Source organism: Oncorhynchus clarkii, chromosome 18 (assembly GCF_045791955.1).
Source record: "Oncorhynchus clarkii lewisi isolate Uvic-CL-2024 chromosome 18, UVic_Ocla_1.0, whole genome shotgun sequence".
NCBI lineage: Eukaryota > Metazoa > Chordata > Actinopteri > Salmoniformes > Salmonidae > Oncorhynchus > Oncorhynchus clarkii.
In genome coordinates, this window is record NC_092164.1 from 18,675,021 (window position 1) to 18,691,623 (window position 16,603).

The 16,603-nt window shown below is 46.4% G+C and overlaps 1 protein-coding gene across 3 annotated transcripts in view; it reads left to right on the plus strand.

Moving 5' to 3' along the window:
- Positions 1-1,434: 1,434 nt before the first annotated feature.
- LOC139373150 (vang-like protein 1) overlaps positions 1,435-16,603 on the plus strand; it is a 46,473-nt gene continuing 31,304 nt past the window's right edge. For 2 of the 3 annotated variants that reach the window (XM_071113296.1, XM_071113298.1), the window contains exons 1-2: positions 1,466-1,593; positions 10,546-10,820. In XM_071113296.1, the coding sequence (XP_070969397.1) occupies positions 10,750-10,820 (71 nt within the window). In that variant the 5' untranslated portion in view covers positions 1,466-1,593; positions 10,546-10,749. Of the gene's footprint in view, positions 1,594-10,545; positions 10,821-16,603 lie in introns of all 3 variants that reach the window. The other variant, XM_071113297.1, reaches the window with a different exon arrangement.

Genomic DNA, 16,603 nt, shown 5'->3' on the forward strand with positions numbered 1-16,603 from the left:
CAAAAAGATCATTAAGGACAACAGCCACTGCCTGTTCACCCCGCTACCATCCAGAAGGCGAGGTCAGTACAGGTGCATCAAAGCTGGGACTGAGAGACTGAAAAACAGCTTCTAATCTCAAGGCCATCAGACTATGAAACAGCCATCACTAGCACAGAGAGGCTGCTGCCTACTTTCAGACTTGAAATCATTGGCCACTTTAATAAATGGAACACTAGTCACTTTAATAATGCCACTTTAATGTTTACATATCTTGCATTACTCATCTCATATTTATATACTGTCTTCTATACTATCTACAAACTAAATTGCACAACTATACCGCTCTGTCATTGCTCATCCATATATTTATATATTCTTATTCCATTAATTTACTTACATTTGTGAGTATTAGCTATCTGTTGTGGAATTGTTAGATGTTACTTTTTAGATATTGCTGCACTGTCGGAACTAGACGCACAAGCATTTCGCTACACTGGCAATTAATATCTGCTAACCATGTGAATGTGACCAATAAAATTTGATTTGAATGTTCATATTCAGATGAATAAATTACAGTTAGGCTAAGTGCATATATGACTTAAAAGCAGTGGTGGTTCTAGCTTGCATGACTCCCTGGGCCAACCCCCCCTTCAGCGCCCCCCCACAAAAAAAAAGCACCATTCTGCACTAACTGTCATTTTTATTGACATTTGGAACAACACAAATAAATAATCATAACATTTAAAACTAAATAAATATATATACAAAAATAAGACTCATAAATATAAAAAAAAGTAACAAAGACAAACAGAAACATATTGCAGTATATAAATACAAGTAAAAAAAGAGAATTATTACACTATTACCCATTTGCTAACAAAAAAACACAAATAAAACTAAATTGCACAAATCCTATATCACTCAAATACACAAATAGAATAACACACTTCTAAAGAAGAGACCCTGATTATTACACTATTGCACTTTAAACAAGAAACACACAAACTAAATTGCACAACTAATTGTACAAAGTTAGAGGTGGGCTATCTGATAGATCCCCCCGCTCCCCCTACCTCGGGCTTCCAGTGGGGAGACCTGAGGTCAACATATTGTTTTACTTTGCCTGGTTTCTATGGCACCAAACCCTAAGCTATTTGCACTCTCCTGTCACTTTTCCCACTTCAGCCACTTGTGACAAATCCACCTAACAGAGCCGAGCTGCGGGTGTTCCTGACACTCACTGAAGGTTTGAAATGTGGATGTGAACTGGACTCTGACTCAGAAATGAATTGCAAACACCTGTAGCCTACTTGTCAGACAAGTGAAGAAGATTTTGCCAGTCATTTGGTGCCGCGGTTTTATCCTATTTGACTATATTTGCATTGTACAGCCTACTGTAATCACTTGACAGTTCACAGTCATCACCATTCCCCCCTAGCGCACCATTGTCGCACTACACATTTCCTTTTCTCTCGTCATGTAAGTGCTGCCCCCTGTACAACGGCTTGAACCCGGGCTGGTTCCCGACTGTACCGTGTGCTTGAAGGGAGAAATATGCAATTTACATTTCTGGATGAAATCTCATCTTGGAATGGTTTACCTCCAGTGAAGGTGAGTAGCCCTGCTCGAAACAGTCAGAATTCCAACGTCTGCATCCCACGTTGAGGAGTTGTTCGTGTATTTTATGAGTGCGATTGAGCCCGATGTAAATTGGGAGTTTGGTTGGCTTGTTCCTGCTTGATGTAAGCTACACTACTAATTATTTTTCTTCGGTGGAAATGTTATTTTTTTTTACAGGTAGGCAGGCCTACATTGTATTACAACAGTACAACCTACGAGTAACCGTTTGTGTTTTCTAATACGCTACATGAGCTGTAGGCTACATGTGGAGAGAAAAGGTGATTTAGAATTCCCTCAATCTAAAGGACTGCAGTCAGCCAACGTAGGGTGTAAAGTTAACCCTTGAAAGTCATGTAAAGCAGGAGTTAATGTTTTCTAAAGCGTTACACCTAGAATGACAACAATCGCTTGTTTTTCAATTCAATTGATTCAATAATAACATAACTCAAAAGTCTCAAACACACTTTCAGACTTAACTTTGAACCACTTTCTGCACACGGTTGACCGAATTCGTTTGTAGTTCAGTCTGGCCACCTTGTTACCATCAGCGACAGCGTTGCGCCTCCAGAAACAATGTTGCACAATGGCTCATTGATATCATTCACGCTCGTGCAGACAGTTTCATATCATAGACCGTTCTCCTTAAACATTGCTCCTTAGTGTTTGTGAATATGCTGGTTGTTGAACCAACTGTCTGGGCAGGGCTCGGGAGGCCTTGCAGAGACCAGGGAGTTTCCTATGGAAGTCTGCCATTTGGGTTTACAGGTAGGATCGGGCAGAGAAACAGCTGTATAGCTCTACTACAGTCTGAATATGCTGTTGTATGAAAATGACAGTCCAATCCGAAAACTAGCACTTTGCATTTGTTAAGAGTACCGAATAAATTTGGTAGAATTCCCATGATTTGCCTTCACCACATGCTTGGTGTTAGCCAGGCTGTAGTGAAGGTGTAACAATGTAATGTAAAGTGCTACCTGAACCTTCTGGACTGTCTGTGTTTTGTATTCTGAATGTAGTCTGGCCATTTTAAGAACTTCTCGCCAATGAGGTAGGATTTTGTTGAAACATTGTTCAAGACTGTGTTGTATAAATGAATAGATTCATAATAATCTAACATTTCATTTGGGCCTTCTAAACTATGCGGAACTTGGAATATGTTACATAGTAGTGCCAACGAGTGTCACCCAGACCTGAAAATCCCAAAACATACAACAGACCGGTATGGTAATTCAGCTGAACAGACCATGACAAACCACAGTAGATGGTATATCTGTGTTGAATAAACAAACCCACAATTTTTCTCAGTGTTTAATCATTTGCAGACTGTGCCAATAAGATGTAGCTAACCTACCTAAATTCTCTAGATGTTCAGTATAGAGTTGACTCCAATATACAGCTCTATTGAAACTCCACGGCTATGAGCATTGTACAGACTAGCAGTCTCGACTCCCCCACCCCTAGTTGCAGTAAGAACCAGGATGGTTGGTTGGTGGTAGTGCTTAGGAAACACTGAACAATGAAACTCCCTTTGTGTTGTGAAACATGACTGACTTGTCTCAGACAAGAGAAACACACTCACTTGTGAAGATGGATATATCTTCCTGTCTGACCATGAATAATTCACAGATCCATTATCATATATTTTATCTGAACACCGAGCCTAACATCAGAGAAGTGTGATTTATAGGTCGTTTCCTTGTGGGATTTGAACAAGTCATCCTCCTGCAGCGCTCTCCATTCTGGTAGGCTAAATGGTTTCCGTTTGTGCGTCTCTTCGCGTCGGCAAAGATAATATTTGAAAGCCGATGACATGATAACTGTCATAAGCTCCTCGTGTGAGTGACAGCGTGTGAGTGATCGTCAACATGGATGGGGAGGGATGCTGCCCCTGTGAGAGCTTTAGGTGTAGCATTGTGGTCTTTGTGTCGGCGATCAAGAGAGATGTGACGGCAAACCAGGTGGAAGGAGTAGTCACCAATCAAGTGCCTCAGCTCTGCTACAGAAGTACAGAGAGACAGAGCTGCATCCTGGAAAAAGTCCAAGAGGACATCTTTTTGCCGTAATCTTAGATAATGTGCAACATTCAAAGTACATACAACAGCAAGAAGGGGGTTCTTCATCTTATCTTATTTTAATCCATTAATCCGGTATGTTTGGAAGCCAAAGTGCTGCAACACGGACTGTAACACTGCTGCAACATTACAGTAACAGGCTACACCTTGGAAACAAGGTATTTATTACACAGTGCCTCCTCCTGTTTTTGAGTTTATCATTTTGAATAGAGAAATCACAGCTTAATTATTATGCTCCTCATGTACTATGAGAGCTGTCTCTCTTGGCTCTAAGGCTGTGTTTAGACAGGAAGCCCAATTAGGATATTTTTTTTACCAGACTAATTGGTATTTTGACCAATCGCATCAGTTCGTTTCACATGAGATCTTTTTCAGAGCTGGTCTGATTGGTCGAAAGACCAATTAGTGAAGAAAAAAGATCAGAATAGAGCAGCCTGTCTAAACTCCGCCTTAATAACCTGTGGTGTCTGCCTCTCTTGTGAGTCCCAAATGGCACCCTCTTCCCTTTATAGTGCAATACTTTTGACCAGGGCACATAGGATGCTGTATTCCCTATATAGCCCACTACGTTTGACCAGAGCCGTATGTGTCCTGGTCAAAGGTAGTGCACTCTAAAGGGAATAGGGTTTCATTTTTTGCGATTTGTTTCTCTGCATCTCTGACACTAATGAATGGCCGGGGGAGAGGGGGACATTCTGGAATGTTGATGCAATTAATGGGTTCATACGCTCCATGGACAGCATCTCGATGACCATGTGATTCCAAAGAACACATTTAGTCGCTGACTCGTGTTTCATCCCTCGGTCGACTCCCCTCCGGCGTCTCAGATGAATCACGTTGTTACCTTTTAACTGAATAAGTCTCTCCCGTGTTCAGCTTGTCTTTCGTTACGCTTGTGTTAGCTTGTAGTTAATAGAGTCCAAGTAGATTTTACAGTGAGAAGTATGAGGGGATGTGTGTGTACCGGTATGCATATGTACATGCATACTCAATTAATATTGTTTCATGTGGGAAAAACACAAACAGGACAGGAAGGGCGTGTCTCGTTGGGAGCTGCTTGGACAAATGTCAGTGTTGTCCTTTTGTCCTCCAGTGATTTGAACGCTCCTCTCTGTGTCTCAGCTAAAAGGTCTTAGTTCCTCACATCCGCACCACCACAACAGCTGTTTGCCTCTGATACGTATGGCCTAGCTGGAATACCAGGCCAGTGCAACGACTGTCCTATTCACTCTGTCAGAGGAGATGGGTTAGAGACTATCTTTGGCTAATGAAGGTCGGACATATCATTGGCTGGTAATGATGATGAGCTTTTAATAGGCCCTTTGCTTATGTTGTGGTGAGGTGTGGGAGGGGCTCTGTCAGGCACACCGCACAGCTGTACTTCCTGGTCACAGGCTAGCAGGAGACGGCTTCAGTCAGGGCTCCCCTTTGTTCCTGAATACCTTCCCCGGTTGGCAGAGCTTTGTGCTTAGACTCGGTCACTAGAGAGAATTAAGATGTCTTTTTGGGAAAGTACAGTAGTCTAGTTTCTCTTCCCCAGTTTGGGAGAGAGTCCCATCTCCTATTAAAGGCTGTGAGTAGTGAAGGATCTGTAAATTAGGCTGTCATATACAGTGGGATTAGATTACCGTCTTTGGCGCCGGAAGCTTGGTTGGAATTACAAGACCAATCTGTGGACTCACTGTCGCTGTGGAAACCATGAATGAACAAACTACCTTTTACCGTAAGGATGAAAAAGGCAATAATTTATTATTTTTTTCACAAAGAATGAGCTACAGGACGTCACCGTTCCTGCGTTGTTCTGTTGTCGTTTTGTTTGCTCTGTTATCACCAGACCGTTACGACAGCCTGCTCTGGAGGAGGAAGGATGTGCCGGGGGGGGGGGGGGGGGGCTTGAGGGTCTGTCTGGGTTTGGATTTGGTTAGCAGGCACTTGATGCGGCTTTGTTAGTGAGCTGACTGGTTAGATGGTTGTTTTCTTGTTTCTTTGCTCTGATGTTGTGCTACCGCATGTTTGTCATCTTGTGCGTTTCACTCAAGGGTATTTACACTCCCGCAGTTCCTCAAGCATGAATCCCAGAGTCACACCTGTGTGTGTCTCTACCTTGCAGACCAGTCCTCATGCCTCTGTCTCCCTTGGCTCTCTGAGGGTGTGGTCCTTCATAGTGAGAGGATGTTTATCCAGTGTAAACAGGAAGAGAGCGGCTGAATGGAGGAAGATTAACAAGGAGGCTCTCATTGGCAGGCAAACGCCAGCTTGTCCCGCCGTAGACCAAATCAGAGGCAGGCAAACGCTGCTGGCTTCGGCTGCCGCGGATAACCTGACGGCTTCCCTAAGTAGTGTGTGTGTGTGGGGGGGGGGGGCACAGTGTCTTCAGCTTTAGTGCTGCACGGCCACTGGCACCACTCTAAGTAAAGACCAGGGACCAGATTAGTGTTTCCCTTATAGATCTGTTGAAGACAGCCCTTAAAGCTGCCTTCAGTCACCAACATCTTCAATTGAAACCCAGTTTGGCCAAATTCGTTGACAAAGCAGCTTAGCTGGGCTTTTGGGCAGGTGGTGACTGGCCAGGTGATTGTGGTATTCTCTCTCTGACCCCCATCCTGGCAGGGACCTCGACCCCATCTTTTTCACCCTGTTAATCCCTTTCATCCCTCATTCTTAAAAGGATTAGCACGGGAGATGGAAATGCCTCTGTGATGCTCTCTGCAGAACCAGCCTTATTTGCTCTGTCTGGGCTCTGTCTGGGCTCTGTCTGGGCTCTGTCTGGGCTCTGTCTGGGCTCTGTCTGGGCTCTGTCTGGGCTCTGTCTGTGCTCCTGTAGCAGTACCTTTACCCTGGTTGGAGTGTCTATAGTCTGTCTGTAGTCCTCAACCCAGGCCCTCTGCCTTACTCTGGCCAAAGTGTCTGTAGCCCTGCCTTACTCTGGCCAGAGTGTCTATAGCCCTGCCTTACTCTGGCCAGAGTGTCTGTAGCCCTGCCTTACTCTGGCCAGAGTGTCTGTAGCCCTGCCTTACTCTGGCCAGAGTGTCTGTAGCCCTGCCTTACTCTGGCCAGAGTGTCTGTAGCCCTGCCTTACTCTGGCCAGAGTGTCTGTAGCCCTGCCTTACTCTGGCAAGAGTGTCTGTAGCCCTGCTTTACTCTGGCCAGAGTGTCTGTAGCCCTGCTTTACTCTGGCCAGAGTGTCTGTAGCCCTGCCTTACTCTGGCCAGAGTGTCTGTAGCCCTGCCTTACTCTGGCCAGAGTGTCTGTAGCCCTGCCTTACTCTGGCCAGAGTGTCTGTAGCCCTGCCTTACTCTGGCCAGAGTGTCTGTAGCTCTGCCTTACCCTGGCCAGAGTCTGGATTTTTCTGCCTGGTCTTTTGACCAATCACATCAAATATTTCAGTGCTGATCTGATTGGTCAATTAGTGAAATAAAGATCAGAATTGTGCTACCTGTCTAAAAGCAGCACCAGAACTATTTTGATTGCCGAACTGGCACATTGACTGAGCTGGCAGCTGGCTCTTCCGTAGAATAAAACAGCCTTAGAGAGGTTTGTCATCATGTTGTTCAGTATTCCCTCCGATGATTCAGACGTTTAAAAGTGTGTCAGCAAGAGTGCTGTCAAAATATCCAGACTTTGTTTGATAGAACTAGCTTTCTCAATCCCCATGTGCAAACACACACACACACACACACACACACACACACACACACACACACACACACACACACACACACACACACTAACTATATGGGTCACTGTTTACATTCACCCCAAGTGCTACTAGTTTCTAGTATTTCTCTAGTTTTCCTTTCTAAGTGTCAGATAAGATGGCACGGGGCAGTATCTTGGATGAGCAGTTCTTTTCAGTGAAACGACTGGAACAAATGTGGTTATGAAAACAGAGAGAGTGCCCCAAGGGAGAGTTCGAGCCCCGCTCTACTTCCCATGGCTTCAGTTGTGACTGCTGCGGTAGTTAATCAACATGTTTAATGTGTGCAGAAGTGCGCTTTGCTTGTGTAACCGGCTAGCTAGTTAGCGGGGTGCGTGCTAATAGCGTTTCAATCACTAGCTCTGAGACCTTGAAGTAGTTGTTTCCTTTGCTCTTCAAGGGCCGTGGCCATAGGTAATGGAGCCATAGGTAACAATGCTTTGTGGGAGGCAGTTGTCGGTGTGTGCAGAGGGTGTGCAGAGGGTCCCTGGTTCGAGCCCAGGTAGGGGCGAGGAGAGGAACAGAAGCAAAACTGTTACACTTGTGATAGTCCAAAAGTGTTTGAATGAGCACGCATACTGCTAACTCCAAACACGTCAGGACAGCAGGATGTGACTGTGGAGGAGACGGAGAGTGGTGACTGTGGAGGAGACGGAGAGTGGTGACTGTGGAGGAGACGGAGAGTGGTGACTGTGGAGGAGACGGAGAGTGGTGACTGTGGAGGAGACGGAGAGTGGTGACTGTGGAGGAGACGGAGAGTGGTGACTGTGGAGGAGACGGAGAGTGGTGACTGTGGAGGAGACGGAGAGTGGTGACTGTGGAGGAGACGGAGAGTGGTGACTGTGGAGGAGACGGAGAGTGGTGACTGTGGAGGAGAGTGGTGACTGTGGAGGAGAGTGGTGACTGTGGAGGAGAGTGGTGACTGTGGAGGAGAGTGGTGACTGTGGAGGAGAGTGGTGACTGTGGAGGAGACGGAGAGTGGTGACTGTGGAGGAGAGTGGTGACTGTGGAGGAGACGGAGAGTGGTGACTGTGGAGGAGACGGAGAGTGGTGACTGTAGCACTCTGGTTAATTTCACAACAGATCTGGGTCAGTTAGAGTGGATTTCCTCTGCTGCAAGGGGTCATGGGAGTTGGCATGCTTTAAGTGTACACTCCAGTGAGTGTGCTCGTTTCTGGGATATGTTCGTAAATTCAACAATGTTCACTTTAACCTCTCTCCTTCAGATCCTTGTTTACATTGAAGATTTCACTAGGGATTTTGGCCCAATACAAGCCAGCTGTATACCAGAGTAGGGCGGCTCATTATAATGTCCAGAATGGGGCAAATGGAATGGCATCAAACACCTGGAAACCATGTTTTTGATACGATTCCACTGATTCTGCTCCAATCGCTAGCACCAGCCTGTCCGCCCCAAATAAGGTGCCACCAGCCTCCTGTGCTGTATACATTATTTATCACCTGTGTTACAATACAACATATGTTATCACTTTGTCAACGTTCCTTTCTGAAATGCTACATTTTCATTGAATTCTTCTTTAAATGTGATTGGATGGTTCTAGGTCAAAATGGAATCTTTTAGTGTTGTACGATGAATGATGCTGGCGCTGTTGAGAAGTGTACGTTGCAAGCTTGGCTTATCAGCTCTTCTGCCATATTGCATTGATGCGTGTGACTTTATGTAGCGTGCTCCGTTCACCTTCCTGTCCCGTTACCTCCAGCTGTTAGAGGCTCTCTGTCTACCTTCTCGATGGTTTACCTGTCGTGTGTGTGTGTGTGTGTGCGTGTGCGTGCGTGTGCGTGCGTGTGTGTGTGTGTGTGTGTGTGCGTGCGCGCGCGTCTGTCCCCAGCTCTCCCTGCTCACATGGCTCTCTCTGTTTCCCCAGGCGTTGTTACTCAGCCATGTGCCTAATCGTAATCCCTGTTGTTTCACTACGTCTGTTTCTGCCCTTTTCACTTCTGTTCCCTCTTCCCTTCGGTCATTTAAGAACAACTCTTACATCATATCCTCCTGTACATGTAGTCAAATCAAGGGCACCCAATAAACGCTCTTATCAGACCTGCGTCTCCTAGAGAATGCTGTAAAGTCTTTAGCCGGGTCTAGGAGTAGAACTAATGGTATGGAATTAGTGGGGAGTAAAAAAAAAAATACAAAAATTCTCCCTTTGATATTGAAATCGGCTTGATGTTTAAGTTACGGCCCTCCTCTGCATCCACACAGCCTTTAGCATTTTTCTGGGAGATTGATCCTCTTGGGAAAGAATGTTTCCAAGATTAGAGACTAAAACACAGAATATAGGCCTAAAGCTAAATTGGATATTTTACGGTATCTGTTTGTGTGTTGTTGGCTGGTTGTCTCAATTCCCCTCTGAAAGCTTCTTGGTTTAATAATGTGATAACCAAACACTGTTTTACCTGGAGCACTTTGTCTGTGTGATGATGTCACGCTAGTGGAATGCTGGGAGAGAGGGGCCTCGCTGCTGGAGCTGGTCACTGCCAGATTTCCCTCTGGAGATGGCGGGGGGGTGAGACCGGGGTCGGCGAGGGAAATGGGTTTGTTGCTCTGCATCCGACCATTGTTTTGTTGAAGCTCCAGACGTAGACCTGCATGCTCTGCACAACATTCCAATTCAATCTCTCTTCTCATAGGCCAGTCTGTCTGTGGAAAGATTTATTTCGTTGAGGGAGGGATTCATAGCTAGGTCTGCTGCTGTTCTGTTGTTTGTGGGTGTGCTTAGTGCTTACACTCTCTGTGAACTACTGTAGGTTTGGGTTGTCAAGGAGGTTAGACGTAAGAAGAGCCTTTCACAATTTACCTTTATATTAGAATCAACAGAAACTAGTCCAATGGTTTCAAATCTCTCCTGTGTCAAGCTTCAATTGGTGTGTGTGTATGCGATCCCTCCCACACAATCTTCATTAAAATAATGATTTCCCCATCCTGCCTAATGGGAATGTCAAATGCTGCTTTAGTGAAGCGGTTGTGTTTTTCTCATATTTATCTCCTGGAATGTTAATTCCAGAGAAAAAGGTGAAGTGGAAGCTATGTGCAGAGATCCCAGCTGTCCAGATCTATCTGCAACACACATTCTTGTCTTTCAGTATCAACTGGGCTATAGCAGACCACCACTTCTGTCCTCTGACCAGACCTGGCTGTCTCTGTCTCCTCCCCAGGTTGATGTTTCCTAGTCGGGAATCCCCAGGGTTGCTTTCAAGATTGACACCCGACAGCTTGCAGCCTCTGCCAATCTCCTGAGCGAGCTCCGCCTCCCACCGGACAAGACTGCCCACAAGCTCCCGCTGTGTCTGCCTGCGGCAAAGCCCAGCAACCTCCGTGAGGCCCTTGGCCAATTGCCCGGGAGGAAGGACCTCGTCGCCATGGACACGGAGTCCACCTACTCAGGGTACTCGTACTACTCTGGTCGCTCCCGGGGATCCCACAGACATGGGTAAGAGGAAGTTATTGACGTTCATACCCTCTCTAGTTTGAAGGATAGACAGTCGCGAAACCTCTAATAAATTGCTCTCTTCCTCGTCCCTCCTTTTCTACCCTGTTCTCTCTGTTTCCTCTCTTTCTCTCCTTCATTCCACTCGGTCGCTATCCCCTCTTTCCCCTCCCTCCATCTGTCCACCACAGGGCAGTGTGGGGTTATTTGTCTGTCATTAGTGGAATAGCAGTGTCTGACAGGCTCAGGAAGGGAGAGGGGGACAGGTGCTGAAGAGGCCTGACTGATGGCTCAGCTGATACAGAGGGCCACAAGCAAGGGGCTCCTGTTCCACACAGCCCCTCCTTTATCCAGCCTGCACATCTCTCTCTCTCTCTCTCCCTCTTCCTTCCCTCTCTCTCTCTGGGACCAGTTACCCAGGGTGAAAGGATCCCTCTACGACTGAATCTGGTGGGACCCCCTGAAACCTCTGGTGTGCTTTCTATCCCTCTCTCTCTTTTTCTTTCTCTCTATGCTCTCTCGTCTCTCCCGCGTCAGACCCCACTCAGCTTCAGTCAGTCGCCGATCCCTTGCTCGCAAGCCCCAGACGTGTTGAAAAGCCAGCAGCTGCCCTCGTTAATCTCCACTTGACCTCTTCCCTCGCTCCCTCTCTCCAGTGATGTCACCACCACTCCCTTGGGATAGATTTGGGCAGGCGTATCACTGGATGGAGAGGCCTCTCCGCTCCCCTGCCCCAGCTCTCCTCTCACGTTCTCCCGGGGGGAAATTTGACCGTGTAGTCTGAAGCTAGGCAACGAAAACTGGGGACACTTTTGTAAATTAAAGTGGGGTTGGAGGTGGGTGAGTGGAACTCACTTTCCCACCCAATCACCTCTCTTCCTGTATCTGTAACTGAAGAGAGTGACTGTGTCCTAAAGATCACCCTATTCCCTATATAGTGCACTGTTTCTGGCCAGGACCCCCAGGGCCCACAGGGCTTTGTTCAAAAGTAGAGCACTATTTAAGGTTTAGTGTGCTGTTTGGGATGCAGGAAGTGAGTGATGGCAAATTGGAGAGGCGGTACAGGGCCTCCTTGCCAAACTCCTTTCCACTCTCTCCTCTCCCACTATGCTAAGGCCACTGGCTGGCCTCTAATTCAATAGACAAAAGAGAAACGCTTGGCTTTGAAAACCCCCTGTCTCCTCTGAAGTATAATCCTTTTACTCTGACGGGTGCCATGCATGAAGAGGCTTTGGATTGCCATTGTCTAATTGCATCTGTGCCAGACATGGATGGACACACACACACACACACACACACACACACACACACACACGCACGTGTAAACAGCTGTGTAAACAGCTGTGTGCCTCTCTGAGATCCCATGTCTGGCCTTGGTACACAACTAAAGCTAAAAAGATACCAGAGAATGAACTTCCAAGGTATTACCATGGCTCAAGCTGCGTGATCCTGTACCGTGTCAAACGTCTCTCCCACTGACTCTGGATCACTGCCTCGTGCTGCTGTTTTTGTGGTGTCGTCTCTAGCGCGATTTATACACAGGGAACCCAGTCAGTCCCCATTGTAAGCCACTGTGCCTCTGTAGACAGTGGCGCTTGGTCTTTTTAAGGACATCAGAGTAGTTTGCTACCTATTGACGATTCTCCCAGACCAAGATCACCTGCCTTTCAGCATCCGCCGCAACGTGGCGTTGAGTGACGTCGGTAACTTCTGAGGCTTCTTTCTCTTCTCTAGAGGGGCTCTTCTTCTGTGGCTGTGGAGCGTGCCAATGATCATTGACTAGTGAGTCTCACATTGGTAGTCAGTCATGTGGAAAATTGGCTCTTTTTGATTGGTAGGACTCCAATTATATGGCGGCACACTCGATTAACACGTTGTAATTTATTCAATTCACTATCTCATGCCAAACTTTTAATCCCTTTGCTGCTTGGGGTGTTATGGTTCCCCAAACTGTTCCCCTTTCTGAGGCAGGCCACATTTTAGGGAGACACCCTATTTCTGGAACTTTCTGATTAGAGTTGATGCTAATGGGAAAAGCCAAGTGGAGTGAAAATACCCCCTTACCCACATGCTGCTTTTGAACTTTCCAACTGAAACTACATTTATTTTAGTCAGGGGTCTACAGAGCAGGTCAAGGAGAGGCACCCACCTTGCCTGATTAATGCTATAGGGGAAACACTGGTACATGTCATACAGTGTGTACCCTGTCACCTGATAATGGAGCTAATCCTAGCCAACAGTCTGGCCTCACCACGGCCCCTATCACACACTGCTCCCTGGGCCTCTCTCTCTGGCTCAACACTGTGTGGAGAAATGTCATTGAGCAATGCTGCCGCCATGGATTCTCCCCGTCACTATGAGGGATGGGCAAATGAACGTGCTATGTCCAGGCTTGAAGCTATAGAGACCTTGGCTGTGTTGATTTAGGGTTGAGTAAATGACCTTTGTTAGTTTATCTGCCACAGCCACACCTCTTTGCCTGTTCACCCCCCCCCCCCCCCTTCCTTGTTACAGTTACACAGAGTGAGCAGAGCTGCCAGTGTCATTGACTACAGCCACTCTCTCAAGGTGAAGTGAAAACGGCCTCTCTCTCTCCCTGTAATATGATTATTCTGAGAGTGTGGTTATGTATTTGGCTCCTCGTCATCCTCCCGTTAGCTGACACTGGCAGTGAGTACCGAGTTTCTTGGGCTCTGAGCTCCGCCGTTGACACGGTGCCTGTTTTACACAGGTGTGTGTGTGGTTTGACTGGCCAGCCATGCGGAAAGCGAGCAAATTCATCCACAGACAGACTCTTGGCGGAGGAGGTGCAAATCGGCTTTGTTTCCCACAGCCCTCTGTGTCAGTGAGAGGGGGTGCACAGACAGTGTCAGACTTAGCTGCGGGTGTTGCGGTGGAAATCGCTCCCAGGTTTGGCGCTGCCGTAGGTTGCCAGGCTTCCATCCTCCATCTAAAAGCCACATCTGCTTTAGGAAGCCACTCTGGAAGTCAAATTCCTTTTTAATCAAATGATACCAGAGGAGGGCTGTAGAATAGCAATGAGGCTGGCTGGCGTTGTGTGCTAATGATGCAGGAGGAGGAAGAGTTGCACATTGATTTGCCCACAAGCTACTTTCTGCTTTCCTGAAGTCTGTTTCTGAAAGGCAGGCTGGGATATAAAAAGGGTGCTTGAGACTCTCTCCTTCATCCTACGTCCTACATTGTGATTTTAAACAATCACACCAGTCATAAGCAGCTGCCTCCAGACGTACCCGTATATGAGTCATCCAATCTTTACATCGACTCCCGGATAAACAGCTTAACTGAGCCTACCCCGATGTGACTTACAACCCCTATTGGCTGGAGGGGTATACCACAAATGAGTATCAATGAGTAAGCCAGCTAACTTTGATAAACAAGCAGAAACAGCTAGTTATTTTCTTGTTCATGGAGCTAAACTTAGATATGAGTTTTTGGTTGTTGAGTTAAGCAGACCATGCCCATTTCAAGCTTATCTTTCCAAAAATGTATTTCCATCATATTTAAGCAAGTTAGCAGGCTAACTCCTTGATCCTGCTTTGTAGTATAACCCTCTACCCAACCCTGGCCTGTGCAGCAGTACAGTACCATACCATATTAATGAGTACTGTAAGTATGAGTACTGTAATAAGTCCCCCCACCCTCTCTCCTCACCAGCTATCTCCCAATAGGGCTCCTCCAGTTACTAATCACTGTCAGTGTGAATGATGATCATGCTCCTCGCTGGACTAATTGTAGCACTAGTAATGATATCCATAATTTATTTAAGGATTACTTCGATCTCCGCTTCCTTCTAGATTCAATGTATTAGTTCTGAATGTCTCTTGGTGCCTCTCCTGTTATTTCTGGAGTACCATGCAGTGCTGGAAGTAATGTAAGTCAATGTCCTCTCTGGGAGTCCCCAGTGAAAATGAATGGCGGAGAATGCCAATCCACTATGACTGACTCTTCAGATTTCCCAGCCCCCAGTGAAGAAATATGTTTATTAAGAATTCTAATCCTGTTCCAATTTATCTTTGCATGTTGCATTATTCTATTTTTCTGATATTGTTCATCTGAGTTTGTGGAAGCTGGCTGCGGTCATTTTCAATAGGAAACCGTGTCCTGATCAAAAAGGGAAAAACCCAGAATAGAGGCAGGAAACCGATGTGTTCACCTCTCTACCACAGCACATTGGCTTCTATAGAGGTCCATTACTTCCATAGCAGCCAATCACACCAATTCCCCCGATGAGCCTAACGTCAGGATATCCTGATGGGCTGTCCAATCAGCGTTGATCCTTCAACCACTTTTACCTATGCTGAATGCTTCAGCGGCACTCTGAAGTGTGACTCGTCTATTTAGTTGAAACTGATTGCTGTTTTGATTGCTTTAGGTCAATCAATAATGGATCTATGAGATCAATAGTGTCTATGTCATTGAATATCCACATTGCAAGCTTAAGAAAAGTGCATAGTGCTCTTTCATGTCCTGGCATCCAACTCTCACAACCAAATCCATGCCTATGTTCCGTAACAGATGGGTAAAATGTGCCAGTAACACCTATTGAACCATTTTGTTTGTGGCATTTATCCTAATGCATAAGGAATGCATATCTACAGTGCTACGCACCCAAAAAAGTGAATCTGATATGACAACGTGAGGTATTCTAAAGGATTTGAACATCCCTAAACAAGGCATACTGGGACACACCAGGGTCCTATGCCAGCACTGAGACTGAGGTGGCCACGTTACTGCCTGCAGTGAAAGAGAGATACAGGAAAAGCCACCCCATTTAGAGGAAATGTCATTTGTTACACTCGATACATCACTTTTATGGTCTTCACAAAAGACTCCTTACACGGAGATATGCTCAGAGGACAAGAAATGAACATTTAGGGTCAAAAGAAAAATGGCAGCAATATCTTGAACTGTGCTTGGTCTTCATCACAGCTAGAGGTTTGCGCCAGTTTTAAATCATGATTTTCCCATAAGTTGTTTGTTGATGTCCCTGGATGGCACTCCGGTTGTAATTCAGCCCATGTTGTCTAGCATTTGCAATTTCTGGAATTTTTAATAAAGACGTACAACACGTTTTCATTCTGCAACTTGTTTGTTTCCCCCATAATCCCTCTGCGATAAATTAGATCAGACCGAGCCTGTCCTGTTATCTCCACACTATCCTGTTTCTCTCTCTCGCTCCTCATCTCTCTTCTATTCTCACGCTGTCCCTCTGTAACAGACCGGAAAGTACTGTATCTAGCTACTGTACAGTACAGTACCATGGCTATCCCTCTAACAGACCAGACCATGAGTATCTAGCTACTGTACAGTACAGTACCATGGCTATCCCTCTAACAGACCAGACCATGAGTATCTAGCTACTGTACAGTACAGTACCATGGCTATCCCTCTAACAGACCAGACATTGAGTATCTAGCTACAGTACAGTACCATGGCTGAGGGCAATTGGAAATAGAATGGGATTGACGAGATCAGATTAGTGGAGGCTGGGAGGGCGATGAGCCTCCGCAGTGTCCGGGGTAGTAGAGCAGATGGAGCTGCAGTGGGCACAGTGCCATGTGTTGTACTGTATATGGCTGGATGGAGAAACCCTGTCTGTCACTCACTCCCACACAGGATCTGGGGAGTGGGGAGGTGAAGAGGGTCAGTGCCGGGGTCGGATCCACTAATGGCCCTCGCGGGGGAGATTTTAACGTGGGAGGAAGTGAGGTGAAGTAGAGGCGAGTTCACAGCGGTTTGGTTGGTAGTTGGGTCATGAGGGAGGC